General features: G+C 29.5%; 2 protein-coding genes across 4 annotated transcripts; one reads left to right on the top strand and one right to left on the bottom strand.

Moving 5' to 3' along the window:
• The first annotated feature begins 4,600 nt into the window (after positions 1 to 4,600).
• On the top strand, positions 4,601 to 9,179 carry LOC127248460 (probable 1-deoxy-D-xylulose-5-phosphate synthase 2, chloroplastic). The gene is made up of 10 exons (XM_051270801.1): positions 4,601 to 4,740; positions 4,876 to 5,049; positions 5,129 to 5,293; positions 5,393 to 5,543; positions 5,820 to 6,091; positions 6,183 to 6,456; positions 6,538 to 6,845; positions 7,363 to 7,644; positions 8,411 to 8,695; positions 8,893 to 9,179. The coding sequence occupies exons 1-10, from the start codon at positions 4,651 to 4,653 to the stop codon at positions 9,037 to 9,039; spliced, it is 2,148 nt and encodes a 715-aa protein (XP_051126758.1). The 5' UTR covers positions 4,601 to 4,650; the 3' UTR covers positions 9,040 to 9,179.
• A 1,436-nt stretch (positions 9,180 to 10,615) lies between these two features.
• On the bottom strand, positions 10,616 to 18,692 carry LOC127248806 (uncharacterized). 3 transcript variants are annotated; one of them, XM_051271340.1, is made up of 7 exons: positions 18,319 to 18,692; positions 17,536 to 17,636; positions 15,688 to 16,460; positions 14,943 to 15,072; positions 14,233 to 14,633; positions 14,013 to 14,143; positions 10,616 to 10,907 (listed from the first exon to the last, which is right to left on the bottom strand). In XM_051271340.1, exons 1-6 carry the CDS (start codon positions 18,605 to 18,607, stop codon positions 14,017 to 14,019), a joined length of 1,821 nt encoding a protein of 606 aa, XP_051127297.1. In that variant the 5' UTR covers positions 18,608 to 18,692; the 3' UTR covers positions 10,616 to 10,907; positions 14,013 to 14,016. The 3 variants fall into 3 exon arrangements, with proteins under 3 accessions (XP_051127297.1, XP_051127298.1, XP_051127299.1); XM_051271341.1 differs by lacking the exon at positions 10,616 to 10,907 and adding an exon at positions 12,148 to 12,871; XM_051271342.1 differs by lacking the exons at positions 10,616 to 10,907; positions 17,536 to 17,636; positions 18,319 to 18,692 and adding an exon at positions 17,124 to 17,326 and having other exon boundaries at positions 13,739 to 14,143.
• Positions 18,693 to 22,102: the final 3,410 nt, after the last annotated feature.

The following is a 22,102-nucleotide window of genomic DNA, read 5'->3' as shown; positions in this document are numbered from 1 at the left end:
TTATATTAATATAAACTGTATAATATTGATTTATATTTTGTGTGTGTTCGTTTAATATTTATATTTTAAAGTGTCTGTGAGATAGGGAGAGTTGTAAAAAATATTTATTGAAAATTATATTTTGTGTGTTTTTATTTAGATTTTTATTATTTCGTGTATATATTATATTTCACAATAATATCATTAAAGATCGTAACCGCAGCATATTGTTTGATACTTCTATAGTTATAAGGCAAATGCTATACACACACAAACATATATATTCATCTACCAAAAGCATATCAATTTATTCCAATAGACTGTTTACTGTTTTTTTCCTTTTTTTTTTTTTAACAAAGTTTATTATCTCAATATGTTTTTAGAAAATGTATTTGTATAACTTTCATTTTTCATATGAAATATTATCTACAATAAGGGGCGTTTGGTATAGATAATAGAATTGCAAAAAATGAGAATAGAAAATAGAATTGGAGACAAATGGAATTGAGTAGAAAATTAGAATCAATTATCTTGTTTGGTAAAATAAACAATTCAGTTGAGAAATATATATAAAAACAAAAATGCAGATACATGAATGATTAAACAAAAATAAATAATTAACCGGATAAAAAGAGAGTTATAACGAATAAAAATTCATGAAAAATATTTTTGGTAAACTTTTTTTTTAAAAAAAATTATAAATTATATACGATGTTTTTTAAGATTATATTTTAGTACAATTTCTTAAAAGTTTCGTAAAAATTAAATACTTTAAAAATAAATAAAATTTGTATTTTTAAAATTGAATAATAGAATTTTAAAAAAATTATAAAAATTAAATAGTACACAAAAATTTTTAAAAATTAAAAAAAAAACATATATACTGGAACGATATTTCTCTTCATGCATATGAGAGAGAAATGAAAATTATTTGTTTATTTTTATTGAATAAAATATTGAGATAAAAGTTAAAATAATATTTGTTTATTTTAAGTGAATTAAAAAATTCAGCACTCTATCATATATTTTATATAATTTTTGTAATAAAATATTATTTTAATTATTTTTATTGGATAAAATATTGAGATAAAAGTTAAAATAATATTTTTTTATTTTTTAATTTGAATATTTTTTATGAATTAAAATTAAGTTAAAAGAATATTGTATCAATTGTAAACAAATACGAAACAATTAGATAACAAAAAAAAAAAATTAAACTAACTTTAATAATTTAAACACAATTAATACAATAAAAACAAATCGTACCTACAAATTTTAAATCTAAACAATATTTTACATTAAAAAAAAAAAAAACAATTCCTCAAAATATTTCCTCATAAAAGTATTTTTATTAATTTCCTTTCAAACTCAAAAGAAAAACAAGAAAGACGACGACATAAATTTGATTGTTGATAGTGATAAATATGAGATATATTAGTTTAGTTTTTTATTTTTTGGAGATAAAAAATGATACAAATCTCACTATTCATTAATTCTTTTAAGCTAAAATATCAAATTAAACACTTATCTTTTATTTTTGATATTACATTAAAAATCAATTTAATGTTTATAATATTTGTATCAATACTTAATTATATCATATTAAATAATTATTCTAATTTAAAATTTTATTACTTTATACTTTAATTTTAACTCTCAAATCTACAACTACACAAATCTTAGTAATTTAATAAAATATAGTTAAAATTTTAATTTTAATTACTATTTATTACTCCTTATTGTAAGAAATTACTCTTTCCATTTGAGATAATTATACCATAATGCTCGGACAAGGAAATTAAAAAATAATACTCCCTCCGTCCATTTTCTAATGTCCTATTTGATATTTACACGTATTTTTAGGTAATTAGGATTTTTGTTATAAAATGACAAATTTGCCCTTAATCTTGTGTATAGAAAATGAAAGTAAATAAAGTAAAGGTAAAATAGTAAATTTTATGTATAAAAATAGAAAGAATACAATAATTGTTGGACATTCCAAATAAGAAAATAGGACGTTAGTTTGTGGACGGAGGGAATAGTATTTTAAGATAAAAATTGAATATGTAAAAAATAAAGTGAGTTTATAATATGAAATTTATCAAATAGATAATAATAAACTAATGAATTAAATAGAAAAATATTAATAAATTTATTATTATTCCTTAAAGTATGCACAATAAAATTGTGAGTGAAAATAATTTTTTACTATAAATATATTATACTCCCTCCGTCCAAATACAAGTCTTGTTTACCATTTTTGTCCGTCCCAAAACAATAGTCTTATTTCCATAAACAATCATATCACCATAAAATTACCTTTACTTTTTTATTTTTATTACACAATTGTCACTACTTTTTATACTAATATACTCACAAGGGCAAAAAAGTCTTTTATTTATATTTTTTATCCACTTCCAATATAATATCAATATTCTTTAAATTCCGTGTTCAACCCAATGAAGACTATATTTATGGGACGGAGGGAGATATAAGTTTAGGGGACCATCAAACAATAAAATGTGGCATAATTAGAAGTATAACTAATTTATTAAAACAACTAAAAACATAAAAGAAAATCGAATGTGACATATAGGTAGTAAAAAATTACTAAATAATACAAGGAAAAAGAAAAAAAAAACCCTCAAAATAAAGAACCCTATAATACATATGTAGTAAATATTAAGTTCATACACATCTTTGTAAGTTAAATTTAGACCAATATCATCATACATATCTAATAAAAAATTTCCATACATACAAATTTCTCTAAGACTGAAAACATAGCATCAAAATATTTCTTTTGGAGAAAAAAATTTCAAATAAAAATGCTGTTTAAAATATTCCAAACACTTCCAAAGACACCCACAAAAGGAAATCACACGATCATTAACTAAAATTCTTTATAAAACAACTTAAAAAGGTTTGCTTCTCTTGTTTTAATTTTTGTATGAGAATTTTTTTATATATATTTATAGAAAATTTATGACAATTAAATAACAAAAAATCGAAAAAAAACTTTGAAATAACAAAGAGAAGTCGTGTTTAGTTGAGCTTTTGTTGTTCCAATAAAAAAAAATTAAAACACGATTTTTAATAAAAATATATTTTTTCATAACAATTCAAATGGGTTATTTAGGATTTGATAATAGATAAAATAAAAAGAATAGTAATTTTTTATTAGTTAATTGGATGTATAATGGTATGTTTATAATTTACATAAAAGATAGATGATATTTTGGTATCAATGTGTGATTACTTTTATATTTTTTAGTAAGACTGATGAAATTGATAAAAAATGTACTTTGAGTTGAGACGGATAAAATATTATTTTTATTTTGTAAAATATTACTATATTCTCTTGGTTCGATATGAATATGATATACTCTCTTCGTCTCAATTAAAAAAATATATTTTTATTATTTTCATTTGTCAATTCAAAATTATCTATTTTTTAACATAGTTGCCAATAGCAAATAACGTTAGCTTTTACATCAATTACAAAAATATTATTACATATACAATTAATTTATAATATATAAAATAGAAAACGTAAAAAAATATCAAAATCATTTTACAAACTATTATTTTTTAATCTACTATGAGAAAAAGAAAAAAAAAAACTCAAACTGAATATTATGACCTGGACAGAAGGATTATAGAGTTCCCTCTTACCTGCCTATCGTGTTCATATTGTCATTTTTATCCATCTTACATTTTATATGATTTTTACTTTTTGAAAAATATTACACACTTTAATCTCATTTTAAATTTTCTAATTTATAATTTTTTAATTTTAATAGTCTAATTAATTATCTTGTTATTAATTTATAATTATAAATATTATAGGATAAATATTTCTACTAGTATATTATTCTTAATTAGTAACTAATTATAATTTTTTAAATTATCGTATCTATAGTATTTCGGATACGGTAACCGAAAAGGAGTAAAATAGAAGAATAAGTATATAATTCTACTCCCACGGATGTTTTGTAACAATTAAATTATGTTGATTATATTGGTCTAATAATAACTAATATTCAATGGTTTTTTTTTTTTTTTTAATATATAAAAGTACAACAATTATTTAAAAAATTGATAGATTGATTTCTATCATATTTTTCCGTCCACTTTTTTAAAGTTTATATTTATTTTTTTTTCGTATTAATTATTGTATCAAAAAATAGTAAAAAATAAAAAAAATGATAAATATACTTGTATTAGTACCTTATATTACTAATAAAATAAAAATAATATTTATAAAAAAATTATACAAATATAAAAATATTTTTAATATTAAGTATAATGATGTAAAAATTAAATATAAATTTATTAAGTGATAAATAAAGTATTAAAATAGCAAAATAAATAGATTAATTATGAAAAAAAAATAAAATAAAATCACCGATACACAAACTCAAACAACTGTTAAAAACAAAAAAAAAAAAAAACCACTGTTACACACCCGATCCAAACTAACAAACCTATAGCCTAATTACCACATGATTCATCCATTTTATTATCATTGTCTGAAATGATTTCTTCACAGTTACGTTGCCCGTTATAAATCGTCCCAATTGATTCCCCAATTATATATATATATATATATATATATATTATCTCATTTCATTGCAGCAAAGAAAGCAATTCAGCTTCCTGTTCTCAGAAATGGCTGTTCCTGGAGCTTTCATCAGACCATACAAACCTTCACCGGCATGTCTTCCACCCCCAAAGCTCACCTGCAGAGGAAGAAGACAGGTTCGTTCTTGCATTATACATTGTATCTATTATTCAATTAATTATATTCGAGGGAGGGTTTGTCGTTTGTTATATATATATATATATATATATATATCCTGTAATGTTTGATTTTGGCCGGAAAATTTGTTGCAGTGTTGCATCAAAGCATCTTCCGGCGCCGGCGAAGGGCTGAGTGAAGAGTACGGTGAGATTGTGAAGAGTGAGAAAAGAGATGGTCGGAAAAGCGATTTCTGGCTGGAGAAACCTTCGACGCCATTGCTGGACACGATTAACTTTCCTGTCCATATGAAGAACCTCTCCACGAAGGTCTGTCCGATGATTAATTAATTATCTGTTCGATGATTAGTTAATTAATTAATTTTTTTTTTTTAAAAAAAAATGGTAGGATCTGGAGCAGCTGGCGGCGGAGCTGAGGGCGGAGATCGTGCACACGGTGGCGAAGACAGGAGGGCATCTGAGTTCGAGCTTAGGGGTGGTGGAGCTGACGGTGGCGCTGCACCATGTCTTCAACACCCCCGACGACAAGATCATATGGGACGTCGGCCATCAGGTAATTAATAATTGAATTCGATTAATTAAATAAGATTGATTCTTAATTAGTTAATTACTGTACTGTAATGAAAGAACTACATGAATTATTACTTTCCAGGCCTATGGGCATAAGATTCTCACCGGTCGGAGGTCAAGAATGTACACCATCCGGAAAACATCGGGGCTCGCCGGATTCCCCAAGAGGGACGAGAGCAACTACGACGCTTTCGGCGCCGGCCATAGCTCCACCAGCATCTCTGCAGGCCTCGGTAATGTTCGATCCTTAAAATTCTAACACTAAATGCATTTGAAGAAGAATTAATTAGTTTACATTCATTTAATTTGGCGAAGAATGCTTATTGATTGGATCAAATCAGCATATGTAATAAAAATATAAATATATATTACATACAACATAGTATATGTGTTGTTATAACATAATATAGATATATATATATATATATAAAAGAGTATATGTTGCACGTCTTTATTATATATGTTCAATTATCGATTGGATTTGTGTTAACTAATCGATTGTTTTGTAGGAATGGCTGTGGCAAGAGATCTACTAGGAAAGGACAACAGCGTCGTGTCCGTAATCGGCGATGGCTCAATGACGGCCGGACAAGCCTACGAGGCCATGAACAACGCCGGATTCCTCGACTCGAACCTAATCATTGTGTTGAACGACAACAAACAGGTTTCGTTGCCCACAGCAACGCTCGACGGCCCGGCCCGGCCAGTCGGTGCCCTCAGCACGGCGCTGAGCAAGCTCCAAGCTAGCCCTAAATTTCGACAGCTCCGGGAAGCTGCAAAAGTAACTACTCGATCAATCATTTTCTTCTTACACTACCAGATCGTCTTTACCGGCTAAATTAATCCGATGTCTGAAAAATTAATCGAAACAGAGCATTTCGAAGCAAATCGGGAGCCAAGCCCACGAAGTCGTCGCCAAGGTAGACGAATACACGAAAGGGATGCTCACGACGTCGGTGTCTACGCTGTTCGAAGAGCTCGGATTGTATTACATCGGTCCCGTGGACGGACACAATGTCGAGGATTTGGTCACAATATTTGAGAAAGTTAAGGCGATGCCGGCGCTCGGGCCAGTCCTAATCCATATCATTACCGAAAAGGGCAAAGGCTATCCTCCGGCCGAGGCAGCAGCCGATCGGATGCACGGTTAGAAAATCGTTCAATCGCTGATATCTTTCATCCGTTTACATACGACGATCTACTTATTTTGTCCGAAAACTCTTTCAGGCGTCGTCAAGTTCGACCCTGCAACCGGGAAGCAGATTAAGGCTAAGTCCTCGACGCTTTCGTATACACAGTACTTTGCCGAGTCACTGATAAGAGAGGCCGAGGCCGATAGCCGGATTGTGGCTATCCACGCAGCTATGGGCGGCGGGACGGGTCTCAACTATTTCCAAAAACGATTCCCCGGCCGTTGCTTCGATGTTGGCATCGCCGAGCAGCACGCCGTCACGTTCGCGGCTGGCTTAGCCACCGAGGGCCTCAAGCCGTTTTGCGCCATTTATTCGTCCTTCCTACAACGAGGTTACGATCAGGTTAGAAACCGTAACATATGTTAAATGACTATTTCGTCTAAAATTTAAACTTAAATAGATTAATATTAATGCTACTTTCGTTCCGTAACAAGAGCAACATTTATTTTCTATACGTAGGTTTTTTTAATATTACTATTATATTAGTTTCTAATACAAAGACAAAAATGCCCCTAATGATATTTGGGTAATATATTGTAAATTTTAAAGATATTTATTAAGTTAAATAAACAATATAATTATTAAATTAGAAAATTATACCATTGTTTTGAGACTGACAGAAATAGAAAATGATATACTTCTTATTAGATGGACGATTATTATTATCATTATATAGTTAACCAGCACGTCCCTTACATGTAAGGTAAATTTAGGTCAGAGGATGTTGTCATAAATGACTATCTCACTTAAAAGTTTAAGGTTAAAGAGATACGCATCATTAATTATTATATAGTCAATCAATACTGAGTGAAATTCTTGATCAATCTCGGATGGTCGTGAAATGCGCGTGGACTTGCAGGTGGTCCATGATGTGGATCTTCAAAAGTTGCCGGTCCGGTTCGCCATGGACCGAGCTGGTTTAGTCGGCGCAGACGGGCCAACTCACTGCGGATCATTCGATGTGACATATATGGCCTGCTTGCCTAACATGGTGGTTATGGCACCGTCGGACGAGGCTGAGCTAATGCATATGGTGGCTACGGCGGCTCTCATAGACGATCGCCCTTGTTGCTTCAGGTTTCCGAGGGGCAACGGCGTTGGAGCCATTCTTCCCAGGGACAACAAAGGAACGCCGCTTGAGGTAAGTACAATGCAAGACCGTATTCGTGCAAATACGACGGCACGGACGTTGTTTACTCGTGCTTTTAAATATATTTTCACATTATTCAATTTATCGTTTATTTTTAAAAAATATTATATCCAACTACTATTTCGATTTTAGATTCAAAAGTCGAAAAATAAAACCAAATATATTTGCAAGAGACTTCTATGTTTTATTATCACCAAAGTGTTTGTTTTTAAGTGTATTCCGGCAATGCTCAAACCAAGGCTCTATTTAGACAAAGTTTTGTAATTTTTTTCTTCAAAAAAGTGAAAATATTAAAAAATATTTTTCTTAAAAAAATATGTATTTTGAAAATATTACTTTTGATAGATAGTAACAAAAATTTTGACGTTTGTATCTAAACATAGCCTAAGTTTTCTCTTGTTTATTATTTCTAATAAAATCAACATTCGTGTGTTTCTTTTGACGGGTTTGAAATTTTTTTGTTTGAGTTTGTGAGAAAAAAAATATATTTTTTTCGAAAAATGCAAGAATCCAAATAGTATAAATCTAAGGTTTAATATATGTTAATAAGGGTTCGTTTCGAATTTGATGTAATAAAAATATTTATTTTGTAACATATGAAATACCATTAAATATTTAATTTGAAAGTTTCGCCGGAAAAAAAAAGAATATATAGTACGAAACTAAAATCAAAATATGACTCTTAGCTATTCGATAACAAGGCCAAAGCTTCCTTTATGAATAGTCACGGATACTAATTTGGGCACACATTTACTAGATCGGCAAGGGAAGAATACTCGTGGAGGGCTACAGAGTTGCGATCCTCGGATACGGCACAATAATACAGCAATGTCTAGGAGCAATAGAAATGCTCAAATCCTACGATGTCTACGCAACACTAGCCGATGCAAGATTTTGCAAGCCATTGGACACCAATCTAATCCGATCGCTTGCCAAGGAGCACGAGATTCTGATCACCGTGGAGGAGGGCTCGATCGGAGGCTTTGGATCGCACGTCACACACTTTCTAAGCCTCAATGGAATCCTCGACGGACCCCTCAAGGTACAAACAAACACAAAGCCTTTGCGGCTACCTATCACCTTATTTGACTGAATACGAATTTTAAGAAAAATAGACGAAAATAAAAACTTTTATTTTTTAAAATAAAAAACTTTTTTTTACTAAAAAATAAACAAGAATAAATTTGGATAACAGAAATTAGATTTTTTTCTCTTACAAAATAATATATATATGTACAGGTGAGATCGATGGTTCTTCCAGACAGATATATAGATCATGGAGCTCCACAGGATCAAATGGAAGAAGCAGGTTTGTCTTCGAAGCATATTTGTGGGACTGTTTTGTCTCTCATTGGAAGGCCAATCGAAGCTCTCAAACTTCAATGAATTCATTATTGCAACATACAAGAAATGTTCTTACATATGAGGTTTGGATTTGATATATAAATATATTTATTCGTAAACTTAATTTGTTCGTAGAGCTGTAAATGACAAACAATAATGAATTGCTGCATTATAGTCTTTTATTGCATTTACTCCGTTTATTTTATACACAATTTATTTATACTAAACAGTTTTATTTGTCTATAATTCTTTTGTTCTTATTTTAATAATAATAATTAATTTGTTACTGTTTTTTTGTATTTATCTTGTTATTTTTTATTTTATCAATTCTTTAATAAATTTTTTATAATATTTTCACTTACTTTTTACATACCTTATTTTAACATTAAAATATTATAAAAATATATATTTATATTTATATAATTTTTTATTCAAATGACATTATATTATAAGATACTAATAGCTTATTTTTATTTTTTTTCTCTTGATTTTCACTATATTTTGATATAATAATTAATATTAGAATATCAACAATAAAAAAAACAAATGTCAACTTTGTAAACTAACAAAAATAGTATATTTTTATTATGTTTGTACGTAGTACTTTTTAAGTCCTATTACTACCAAAAAAAATAGTATATTTGTAACGAAATTCCGTTCCTAAAGTTCACGTAGCTAATGTAATTCATCTCTAATTCCGTCTCTAATATTATTTAGTAACGGAAAAAATGAATTTAGGAACGAAAAAACCTCGTTACAAAATTGATAATTTCTTGTAGTGCATATCAATTGAAACATATTTTTTTGTGGTGCAAAATTTTAAAAATATTGATATTTTATTAATAATGAAGACAATATATATTTTTAAAAAATAATAATAATAAATTGCCTTTATAACAATATTTTTTTGATTTAATATAAAAATATAAGTAAGTAGTGTTATGATGATAAATATGGTACAATTAATTTGGAATAGACATAAATAGTCAAATGAAACAATAAGAGGAAACTAATATTTATGTACATAACTTTAAGGCTAAATTGCACAAAATCCACCCGTAGTTTCATAAAAATTGCACCAAATCCCCCGTACTTCTAAAACTCATCAAACTTCCATGTGGTTTCATAAACTTTGTGTTTAACCCCCTCAGCGGTCCTTATTAAACGGTATTTGACCTAAATGCGCTCAAACTGCAAATAAATTTTAGAATCTCAATTTCTAGACCTCTAAAATTACAAAAATATTTATTTTTTTTATATATTTAGCCTAAAAAAATAATAAAAATAAACTCTTAAAACCTAAAAAAAATAACTATTTTTGAGTATATTTACTATTTTTTTAAGATAAATATAAAAAAATAAATATATTTGTAATTTTAGGGGTTTAGAAATTAATATTATAAAATTTATTCGCAGATTGAGCGCATTTAGGTCAAATACCGTTAAATAAGGACCGGAGGGTTAGACGCAAAATTTTTGAAACCACGAGGGAGTTTAACGTAGTTTTAAAAGTACGAAAAATTTGGTACAATTTCATGAAATCACGAAGTTAGCCTAAATTTAAACTCAGGTTATTATTTAAATGTCATATTTATATTTTAGGAATGTTGCTTCATACTCAATATAAACAGTACTTCAAATTAAAAATAAAAAACAAACAAATCAGATTCCGTCAACAACGTGGGAATCTAGTTGCAAGAAATAAAAATAAAATAAACATATAAAAATGTTAAATGATGCTCTTGTGGATCTCAAAAAATATGGAAGATCTATCCATCTGCATGCAGATTTGTTAGAATGAAAGTATCGAGCCGAGCTGAGCCGAGCCGAGCCGAGCGACTAATAATTCGATTATTAGTAGTGTAATTAAATCCAACATCAATAAATCAACCGATCTGGTCAACACTACCCTGCAAATTACGACATACTACCAATTAACGTTGTACTTTGTTCCAACTTGGAAAAATACTGTCAGAGATTTAAGTTTACCGTTGAATAATAAAAATATTTAATTATAACTTTAATTATTGTGTAGCTGTTTGAGTGTATTTCAAATTTAAATTAATACTCCATCCGTCCCTATACCTACGGGGTGTCGTATCTACTAAACAGTAGACAAGGTATTTTAGGAAAGGTATGATTGGTAAATAATTAAAAATATATTGTTGAAAATAATTATTCTATAGTATAAATAATTATAAATTAAAATAAAAATAAAAAAATTTAAAATAAAATTAAAGTGTGTAATTATTTTTCAAAAAAAAATAACATGAAATAAAATATGAGATGGAGGAAGTACTACTGTTCAGTTCATACCATATTTTTTTAATAGCAATAATTTTTTTTTTTTCACAAACACTATTGCATTAAAAATACTATTTTTTTTCTTACAAAATATAACAAAATACTAATTTATCTATCCCAACTGAAAATACTACTTTTATTTATGCCACACTCAAAAGTATTATACTAATACCAAAATACAAGGACAGATATCAAAATTACTTTTTTCTCAATGAGAAGTATACATTTCTTTTTTTATAATAGAATAAATAATAATATTTTATTGATCAGTAGATATAAACATGTGTATAATATTTTGATATTTTTTATCCTTAAAAATACAAAACAGTGAATATTTTATAAAAGTTTAAAAATATTTCAGTATTTATATCTATATGACTACTTTTAGTACCATTGAAAATTAATAAAGTATACATATTTTTATTTTTGGATATTACATTAAATGCTCTACTTTTTTTTTCCACAAATACCCTTAGTTTACGTCATATCATTACTTTTTATACCAAAAAGCAAAGGCAAAAAATGTCATTACACTACTTTACCCACCCACTATAATTAAAATACTATTATTTCTTAAACTTTACGCTTTGGACGGAGGAAGTATTTTTTAACAAGACACGCCAATATGATAAAAATGATAAGAGTTGGGGACAAATAGAATATTACTTTCTTAGTTGCAAAATCAAATGCTGAAGAAAAGTATTTCCGCACCAAGCTTAACACATATAAATTAATTATGTTAATGTATATTATTAAATTAGTATAATTATAAATAATTAAATTTAAACTATTCAGCAGGGTGCTGAAATTACGGTTCTTAATTACTACAAAAACTCAAATGTATAGTTGTCCAGGACAAAAGGAGTATTTTTAAAATTAAAATACTATAAATTTATACTAAGCAAAAACCAAGCTCTAAACTCAAACCCCAAACAAACAAACAAACAAACCTAGAGCATGAGCAGTTTAGAATAATTTAAGACATTGTATTTGTGGGCCAATTCTCGATCTTTCATATAAATATGATTTTTTGGAGTCAAGACAGCACAGATAAAGACTATATCTTCTCCACAGTGAACCAAATCAGATAGGTAGATATATTCCCAGAAAAATAAAAAATAAAAAATCAGATAGGTAGATATAACAACCAAGATTGGGTAAGTAAAGCCCTTTTGGTATCATGGCTACAAAGAATATAATAGAATCGAATCGAATCAAATCAGATCAAATCAAATCCAAAGACTAGCCTTAAACTTCCCAAATCTGCCAAACATGTCTGGATGTGCATTATGCTATGGCTATCAATTATCTCATCACTCATTCCATATGAATACTGCATATTGTGTTTGCTAATTCAATCTTAGTTCATTAACTTCATATTCATCATCTCTAAGCAAATATACAAAACAACGACAACAGAGACTTCTTGCAGCACAACATTAACTTCAAGAGTATTGTTGTCTACATCACCCTAATCTTCCTCTACGACACTTCTTGCAGCACAACATTAACTTCAAGAGTATTGTTGTCTACATCACCCTAATCTTCCTCTACGACGCCAACAAGTTGTCTGTTATTCAAAAACTTTCATTTAATCATTCTAGATAAGAATTGTATTCATGTACTAAATGATGTCCATCAAATTTAACGACATTAAATTTTGAAGAAAACATTCTCTTCTCAGTAGCTATAAGAGCTTTTATAACTTGTTACTAGACTTTAGCGAACACTAGTTTTCATAGGCAACCCTAAACACAATATTCGATTATCGATATCCTAAGCTATGCCTATACCTATATATATAAGTTGCACAAATTATGCTTAAAGTGAATAGAAACAAGATAAAATACTTTTTAAACTATATAATTGTAACACTTTCTTATGATCAGTTAGTACTTAATAGGGCTTGAATAATTTTATGTGATAGTATAGTACTTCTTCTATCCTGAATTTCCTACTACTATTTCTAATATGCGACATCATAAAATTATTGCAAATTTTTACTCCCTCGGTCGCAATTTAAAGGTACTTTTTTACCATTTTTGTTTATCTCATTCAAAGGTATCCATTTCTTAATATAACAAAATCAATTTATATAAAAATACCAAAATACTCCTACTTTTATACAAAATTACAAAAATGTCATTACTTTATTAATTTGTAAAGACAAAATGTCGGACCATCATACACATTTCTACTAACTAATAAAATACTATTATTTCTTAACTCCCTATAAAAACCAAATGACCCCTTTGAAATTGGGCGGATGGAATATTACTATTTTAATTATAGACAGTTTTTCCTCTTGTATCTTCTAAATACAATTTATCATTCTAAAAATAAATGCCGTAAAAATGTAATATATATATATATCAAAATGAAAATGCCGAAAAAATCAAGCAACATAAATGAAAATGCCGAAAAAATCAAATTAACAGTCTTGAGTATATCAAAGTGGAGAAATTAGCATGGAAAATTCTATATTTCAGCAGATTAGTTTGGCGTATGAAAAGATTCTAATTCAACATGCTGTAAAAGATCTAGATGAAAGACTAACAACGGATTAAAAACCAATTATGATATTATCGCAACAGAAGATTAGATACTATACAAAAAATTAAGATAGATGAATTTCACTAGCGGATTCAGACTATTAGCACAAAAGTGTACCTTGGTATACTATATTTGGAAATATATGCACAAGGACGAACCTGCCTACTTGGGTGGAGATATAAGCTTGTTTTCCTCAGAATCATGCTTCAGGGAAGAGTCCCCACTCATTAATTCCTGAAAACCTTCAACTTTTACAGGAGGTGCTCTGGCCATTACCATTCCCACGTTCCTAGACAAAACCAATGTTACATTGAAATCAGGTAGGCAGATATCAAGGTATAGATCTGCAATCAAATCTATTTGCAAAGAGTGCCCTACGGTGATTGAATTTGCGGAATTTGAAGAGAATTCATTGGCCGGAATGTATTGTTGTTGGCTTGGGCATGCAAAGTTGATATTGCAGCTAGTTGCTGTTGCCTTAACTGTTGCAATTGGGGGTGCCTGGAATTCATTGTTGTGAAAGCATTTGAATCCATTGGGAAATCAGATGGAGCCTCCATCTTCACTTGCACTAGAGGCCTGTCCTTGTCCATATTCATGTTCATGTTCATATTCATATTCACATTCACGGCAGGACGAGGTGTTGCCTGCTGCTGCTGCTGCTGCTGCTGCTGCTGCTGTTGTCTCCTTTTCATCCTCTCCCATTGCTGCTGTTGATAAGCAAAATATTGCGGATTGTTCATCTGCTGCTGCATCTGTGGGCTTATCTGTCTCAAGATCTGTGAAATAATTAAAGTGAGAAACTATAATGTAATTTTGGATTATACCGACAACAGTCTAAATTGGAACCAGAAACTATTAGAATGCTATCACATAGTCATAAGAGTTTTGCTTTCCCCTGATCCAAGATCAATCATTTCCGGGAGCATATCATGCACTGCAGGACTAACCTCAACTGTATAATAATGTTGGTATTCAGTTATGAGGTGAGATAGCAAAAACATAAGTTTTACTAAATATGCAAAGTGTCATGCCCAAAGACTACCCAACAAGACAGAATCTCCAATAAGATGGAAAGTTGGACGCACCTGCTGTGACTGCTGCATGGAAGGCTGCTGTTGTGATTGCAACTGTGCCTGGACCAATAGCTGCTGCTGAGTTTGTTGGGCAACATTCTTAATGTTATCTTTAATAACCTCAGCCAGGGCACCCAGGTTACTGAAAGTAAACCATGAAACAACTTATCAGGTAACTTCGGCAATAAGCATGCTCCCAGGACAGTGCAACTACTAAATAGCAATAAAATTCATACTAATGATTACAACTAATTGGAGGGATCTATAATAGAAATTTCAAGCAATACACTAACTGAAATGTATATACATAATTTGATATTGTACAATATAGTAATGTAGGTAAGTGCAGCAGTGAGTATAGTATATCAACAGCCTAACCATCAAAATTATGAACTATTCTACAGGATTGATTTCAACATGTAGAGAAACATTTATTATATCAAAACATATTATTAATTCTAATTCAGTCTCCTACAGACTGAAGCAGTCTTAGTTTCTTGCAGTAATGGATTAACTAGCTTTAAAAGAATATTCATATTATGAGTCATCAAGCATTATAGCATTCAAAACTAGCAATAGCCAAACAGAAACACCTGAAGCATCCCATAGAATATCGACATCTAACTACTTTTGTAAGACTATTCATATTGTGAGCCATCAAGCATCATAGCAGGGCAATATACGAGACCTTATGTTCAAAACCAGAAATTGAAAAACAGAAACACCTGGAGCATCTCATAGAGTATCCAAAACTGACCTAGATCCTGTGGTTTGAAGGAACATCTTTACTAACTCAGTAGCAGAGCACTGCTGTCTATAGCTATCCGCGAGGAGCTTTAAAGTGCGACCTAATTTACAGACATGACCACTCAAAAGCTGTGCAATAACTTCGATAGACAACTCCGAGGAAGATTCAAAGCCCACATTGGTTAGCAACCGTGCAACCACCTTCTGCGACATTTGTGATGCTTGATCATGACTAAGAAGTTTCTTATTCCTTTGGTAACCGGACCTTCCACGTGCTTGTTCCATGTTTAGATATTCAGGTCTGATGCCAAGTCTCTCAATCATAATTGGGTTAATTGAAGGGCTCTTAGTCATTATCTGAGGTAAGGTATCCAAAACTCCATTGAATGGCACTTTCTGATTGATTTCCAGTTTACTGGTTCGGATGACTGCACTTTCAGGAACACAATTAAAATTAAACATTGCCTCAGGAAAAAGCAGCATATCTTCACCAAGAGAACTTTCGTCAGGAACTGAATTTGGTCGCAAACTTGATACATTATCCTTAAAAACCGCCCTTCTTCTTTTGTTGTTTTCTGTTATTCTAAGATAAGTACGCATCTGTTCAGGGTTCCGTTCTCCATCCTCAAGCATCGGTCTATAAGGTTTACTAACCTTGTATTTCTCAAAGAACTGACTATACCATGTTTCTGGGAAATCATCGGACTTAAATCTTTGGGATGTAGCATCAGCTTCCAACTCGCTATATCTTGATGCAGCATTCATAGATGCTTTAGAATGCACCTGCAGAGAGCAATATTGCTCACAAACGTCAAACTATAATAGGAGTGACAGAACAAAAACTAAGAGATACACCAGCACATTGAGCAGGTTATAGTTGAATACAAAAAGAACTTTATAAAGAAACATATAGTAGTAACAAACATGACATTTTAAATGGCGTGAGAGAAGTTCAAAGAGAGAACTCTATAATATGTAACAGAGAGACAAAACATTGATCATTAGGTAATCAGTAGTGTACAATGATACAATGATTTCTGAATCAATGATAAATAAAAGCACTCAATATCCTTTCATACAAGTCTAGGATCATATGAATACATAAATTAAGGGAAGCGCATGGCCATATGAGTTCACCAAATATCAAAACATGAAACATGATATCATTTTGAGTTTAAAGCTGCACAGGAAATTTTTCAAAAACAAAAGTTGCAAAACTCAAATGCCATTCCTTCTAGCCACTTTGAAAGAGGTTCTATAATACAGACTGAACCAAAAGCAGCTCCTCAAATTAGAGAAAATTATAGAGTACAAGATTATAATGTCCAAGGATTTAAATGCATGATAAATTTCCGGAGTTTCTGAGATAAAAAAGTGCACAAGTTCAGCAATAATATCGAAGCTAATACTCAACATCAAAGCTAGCATGTTCCTTAAATATCAGACCATGTACTTGGCACGAGCTCCTAACTGGAGTAGATTGTCCCTATTATATACATGAGTTAGAGCACAGGAGCACAAATTTTGTGTGCCCGCAGATCCATTCGCGGTCTCTAGGTTGAAAGGCTCGAGACAATGTGCAGACATCCAATGATAAAAGGATTCGGCAAGACAGTGATTCTTGCAGTCAAGTTACTGAGTGATCATACAACAGGCTACTGACCAGGACAAGTAAGTCTTCCCAACTCCGATACGATAGTTTATTCTCCTCTTTCCCTGATCGTCCCACAAAAGTAGCACAAAAACTTTCCGGACACTTCTAAATTTAGGAAATATATGCACTTTCCATCCAAAGTCAATAGAATCCGCAATTAATTGCAATTAAGATATAATCATATTAATAAACAGTTCTGGAAACCTTTGATAACATTGTATTTGAAGCAGCAACTCCTGATTGGCGATGAATGCTATCCAGATTTTCCAAAGTGAAATATACATCATCGCCGTGCAAGTCCAAATCTGGAGAATTTCACAATCAAATACAGAATTAAGAATTAAAAAACATAATATTGATAAACAATACAGGCATTCTTAGCAATCGAAAGTATAAACATGTCTAAAGAAGAGAAATAAGCAAAGAATCACCCCATACCCAAGCATATAGACATGATTGAACTGTTATTGACCAAATAGTATAAAGGATGACAAAAAGCAAGATGATATTAAAACCATCAAAATAGGTAAAATATTAAGCCATTGCAAGAGGTTCTAGAACAAGATGAGGATCTACAGAGGCTTCAATTATGATTTAGCAGAAATCAGACATCTAAATAATTTTGAATTGATGAAGATCATTAAAATTCTATCTAGAAGCACTTAATAGGAATAATCTCAGCCAGAATTAAATTACTCCACTCTCCTAAAGAATGCAAAATAAAAAACCCTAAATACATATAACTTGAAACGATTCTAATGTAGTCCACCCCAAGAAAAAGGAAAATACAGAAGAACGCTCAATTCGTTCCACTTCCAAGAACCCGAGATTCTGAAATCACAAATAACCCCATAATCCACAAAAAATTTCAGTTTCTTCGTTTATTCAAAACCGCGGCGTGCAATTCCCTTTTCATTCAATTTCAATTTCAAACTGAAATTAAATCAGGGTAAGGGTGGGAGCAAAAAGAAAGAAACCAACACTCACAATTAGGGTTTAGATTAGAGATTGCCACTGGGGCAGGAGATTGGAGGAAGAGAGACACGGAGGCCTTGTCGAAGAGGAGTGCGCGCACGCGGAGTTGGAGATGGATCTGAGGCTTAGTTTTGGAGTCATCGGTTCGCATGAAGGATTCCCAGTTGGAGGGAGAGGAGAGGAAGGAAATGAAGCTTTGGTAAAGCGTATCGCCGAGCCAGGAGCGCCAGACTCCATGGGCCTCCAACTTCCGCGCGAGGTCGTAGCCCCGGCCGTCGTCACCCAACAGCGCCGCCGCCATGTGTCACCGTCCGGTAGAGAGAACAAAGGAAACCACCCTGCCTGGGTATATACTCTATCAGCAGCGACGTTTTATTAAAATTGGCTGTTTTATAATCTACTCTAAAAAAAATATATATATATATATATATATATATACACACACATATATATTTATTTTACAAATTTTTTATCAATTATTAATTTTTTATTATTTTAAAAGTTTTAAAATTTCGAAACTTTTCGAAAGTCTGATCAAAGCTCTTCAATCTTTTAGAACTATATCCAAATCAAATAGCAAATTTGATGGTATGACATCCACCGTTAGAGAAATAAATGGAATTTGAAATTTTATTCATTTTGAAATTTTTATTTTTTTAAAATATCTTTACTATAAAATTCTTATATTTTTTTATAAAAATATATTTCAAAGTCCAAAATAAAGTGTTGAGAAATATGATAATTTTTTAAAAAAAAATTATAAGGTTAGCTTTTTTATTATTTTAAATTAAAATTAATATTATTTACTTGATACAGTTTTCGATAAAAATATATTTTTTATATAAAATATTATGATCAAAATATTATTTAAATAAAATCTCAAATCGAACAGCCAATTTCAAATTAATAAGGAATTTGGTTTGATTTGATATTAAAATAATATTTCATAGGATGTTTGTGAAAGAAAAAAAAATATAGATAGGCAAAAACTAAATAGTAAAAAACTGATACTTTTGAATAAAGAAACACATAGTTAATAAATAATTAAAAAATATATTAATCTAAATAATTATTTTATAATTAAATAATTATAAAGTAATATTAAGGTAATCAAATAATTTAATTAAAATTTTAAATATATATATTATTATAAATTTAAAATACGATTCAAATGGATAATTAATTTTAAAAAATAAATAAATTATGTAAACTAACCGAAATAAAAATACTAATCATTTTATATTGAACATAGAATATAATAATTTTTATTACAAAAATTGCAATCAACCACTGTTTAAATTTAAATTCAAAATAAAAATATAAACAAACCAAGCCTTAGAAAATGAGAAATCAAGATATCTTTAATCAATATGATCAATCAAGATTGCATGGTTTCATTTTATGTAATGCACGAAGGGTTTTTTTAAAAAATATATATATATATATATATAAAAAGTTAAACAATGATTTAGATATGATGTTTTTTTAATAATAAATAATTTTTTTTATACTAATTACAATGATTATATAATACTAATAAATTGAATCAAATTCTAAGAGATTATAATTTCTTGTTTTGTATCAATGATAATAAACATACATTTTCACTCTCGAAACAATAACCCAATTGAAATGTAACACAAGATTAAAAAATAATAACATTATATTGAAAGTAAGTCATAAAAACATTAAAATATTACTACGAGTATATTTGTATAAAAAATAATAATATTTGTATAATAATAATGAAATTTCTTTTTTTTTTTGAGATGATATGATTATTTTTAAAAATAAAATTATTGTTTTAGAACAAATAAAAATTAAAAAAATGAGATTTTTTTTTTTTTTTATACGGATGGAGTACTAGAGCTGTTAAACGAACCGAGCCGAGTTCACGAACTCGGCTCGGTTCGGCTCGATTCAACTCGGTTAAAGCTCGTTCGCAAACGTTAACGAGCCGAGCCGAACAACATAAACAAGCTCGTTTGGTTAACGAACGAGCCCGAACTTTGTTCGCGAACGTTCGTTTAAATAATATATTTATTATAAATATTATATATATCTATAAAATTATAATTTATAAATAAATAAAATATTAATTTAAAATATATAAATAAAATAATCTTTATAATTTATATATAAATTTAAAAAAATAAGACAAACGAATTCGAATGAACTTGAATGAGCTTAATCGAGCCGAACACGAACACGAGCTCAAACAATAAAAATTCTTAACGAGCCGCGCTCGAACACTACCAACGAACTCGAAAGCTTAACGAACGAACACGAGCCTTGTTCGCGAACGTTAACGAACACTTAAAATTTTGTTCAGTTTGGCTCGGGTCGGATCGTTAACAGCTCTATGAAGTACTATAGAACAATATATCCTACATGTGACATTTCTCATTTGATTTGAAAAAATTTAACACCTATTTTTTTATATTAATAATTGTAATCACTGTTATTGGAAATTGGTATTTATTTTTACATATTGTAAGTATATTCAAATACTCTTGCATGTTATGAGTAAGGGTTGTTGGTCTCAAATTCGATTAAATCCTATAGACAGATTGTTTGCTATACGATCAAACTATATATATACAATGAAAATACCAAAAATAGAAAACACAAGCAAATATTAACTCAATTCGGCTGCATCAACCAATATTTGAGGGTTTCAATCCAGACATTATAACTCTTCATGAAGAACAAATAAAACTTACAATAGAGATGTATCAAAAATTATTTTAAAAGATATAAAAAAAAAAAAAATTTAAGAGCACGCACGTTTCTTCGTAAGATTGCTCAATTAGCTTCGCATATACCCAATATTGTCTACTCTAATTTTTTCTCACGAAGCTAATTATCTCATAACTCTAAATATTTTTTCTTAACAAATTATTTACTCCCACAAGTGTCATCAAGCCCAACATTAGTAAAAAACTCACTTTAATTAATCTTAGTGTTAGGGTCATATGTTAGGCCAAATCCGTCCACAAATATAGAAATAATAATAATAATAATAATAATAAAGAAAAAATAGACATTTTCGTCCAAGATTGCATAATTTAAAAGAAAACTTGAAAATTTATACTTCGCTAACAGTCGAATGAAGTTGAAATTTTCAAGAATTAGTCATGACTCGTTACTCTTTTAATTCAACGGTGAAAAATTTGTTTTTAACTTTGTAATATATAAATAATACTCCTCTTCCTCCCATAACAAAGTATCAATTATTTCATTTTAGTCTGTTCTATAACAAAATATTTATTTTCTTTTTTAGTAACTGTACTATCTACCTAATATTACAAATACTCTTACAACTTACAATATATTAGACAAATGTCATTATCTTTATATCACACAATACTAATAAGATTATTTTAGTCATTTCTACTTTATTCCTGCTACATCTCAATATAATACTAATATTTCTAAAAATTCCGTGCAAAAAATAAACGGATACATAGTTATAGGACGAAGGGAAATATTAACTTTTGTAAAAAGATAATATATATATATATATTGAAAACCGTGTTAAAAAAATATGGACAAACAAACTTATTTTTGCATAATATTTTATTAATTAATCCTTAAGATCTATGGTTATAAATTCTCAGGAACATCGAGAGTTGCTAGTGATGAATATAATAATATGTTAGAAATCTTCGTGTTCTTTCAATAAAAAATATATACATGTTTTTTAAAATTATATTAATATATCACTCATATTCATTATTTTTTTATTATCTATACATTTTCTTATATTTCACATGAAAAAACGACATACTGTAAA

Source organism: Andrographis paniculata, unplaced genomic scaffold, assembly GCF_009805555.1.
Source record: "Andrographis paniculata isolate CXL003 unplaced genomic scaffold, ASM980555v1 Contig34END, whole genome shotgun sequence".
Classification (NCBI taxonomy): domain Eukaryota; kingdom Viridiplantae; phylum Streptophyta; class Magnoliopsida; order Lamiales; family Acanthaceae; genus Andrographis; species Andrographis paniculata.
Note: the sequence above shows the minus strand (reverse complement) of the source record. Positions and strands in the feature narration are given on the sequence as shown.

What these genes read in the sequence shown, in the direction of transcription:
- LOC127248460 (XM_051270801.1), top strand. Translation starts at nt 4,651, where the DNA reads ATGGCTGTTCCTGGAGCTTTCATCAGACCATACAAACCTTCACCGGCA. An exon ending in TATGGGACGTCGGCCATCAG is followed by an intron (nt 5,294 to 5,392) that starts GTAATTAATAAT and finishes ATTACTTTCCAG; the next exon opens with GCCTATGGGCATAAGATTCT. An exon ending in TCCTCGACGGACCCCTCAAG is followed by an intron (nt 8,696 to 8,892) that starts GTACAAACAAAC and finishes ATATATGTACAG; the next exon opens with GTGAGATCGATGGTTCTTCC.
- LOC127248806 (XM_051271340.1), bottom strand. Translation starts at nt 18,607, where the DNA reads ATGGCGGCGGCGCTGTTGGGTGACGACGGCCGGGGCTACGACCTCGCG. An exon ending in CTTCAAACCACAGGATCTAG is followed by an intron (nt 15,073 to 15,687) that starts GTCAGTTTTGGA and finishes GTTTACTTTCAG; the next exon opens with TAACCTGGGTGCCCTGGCTG. An exon ending in CCATGCAGCAGTCACAGCAG is followed by an intron (nt 14,634 to 14,942) that starts GTGCGTCCAACT and finishes ATTATTTCACAG; the next exon opens with ATCTTGAGACAGATAAGCCC.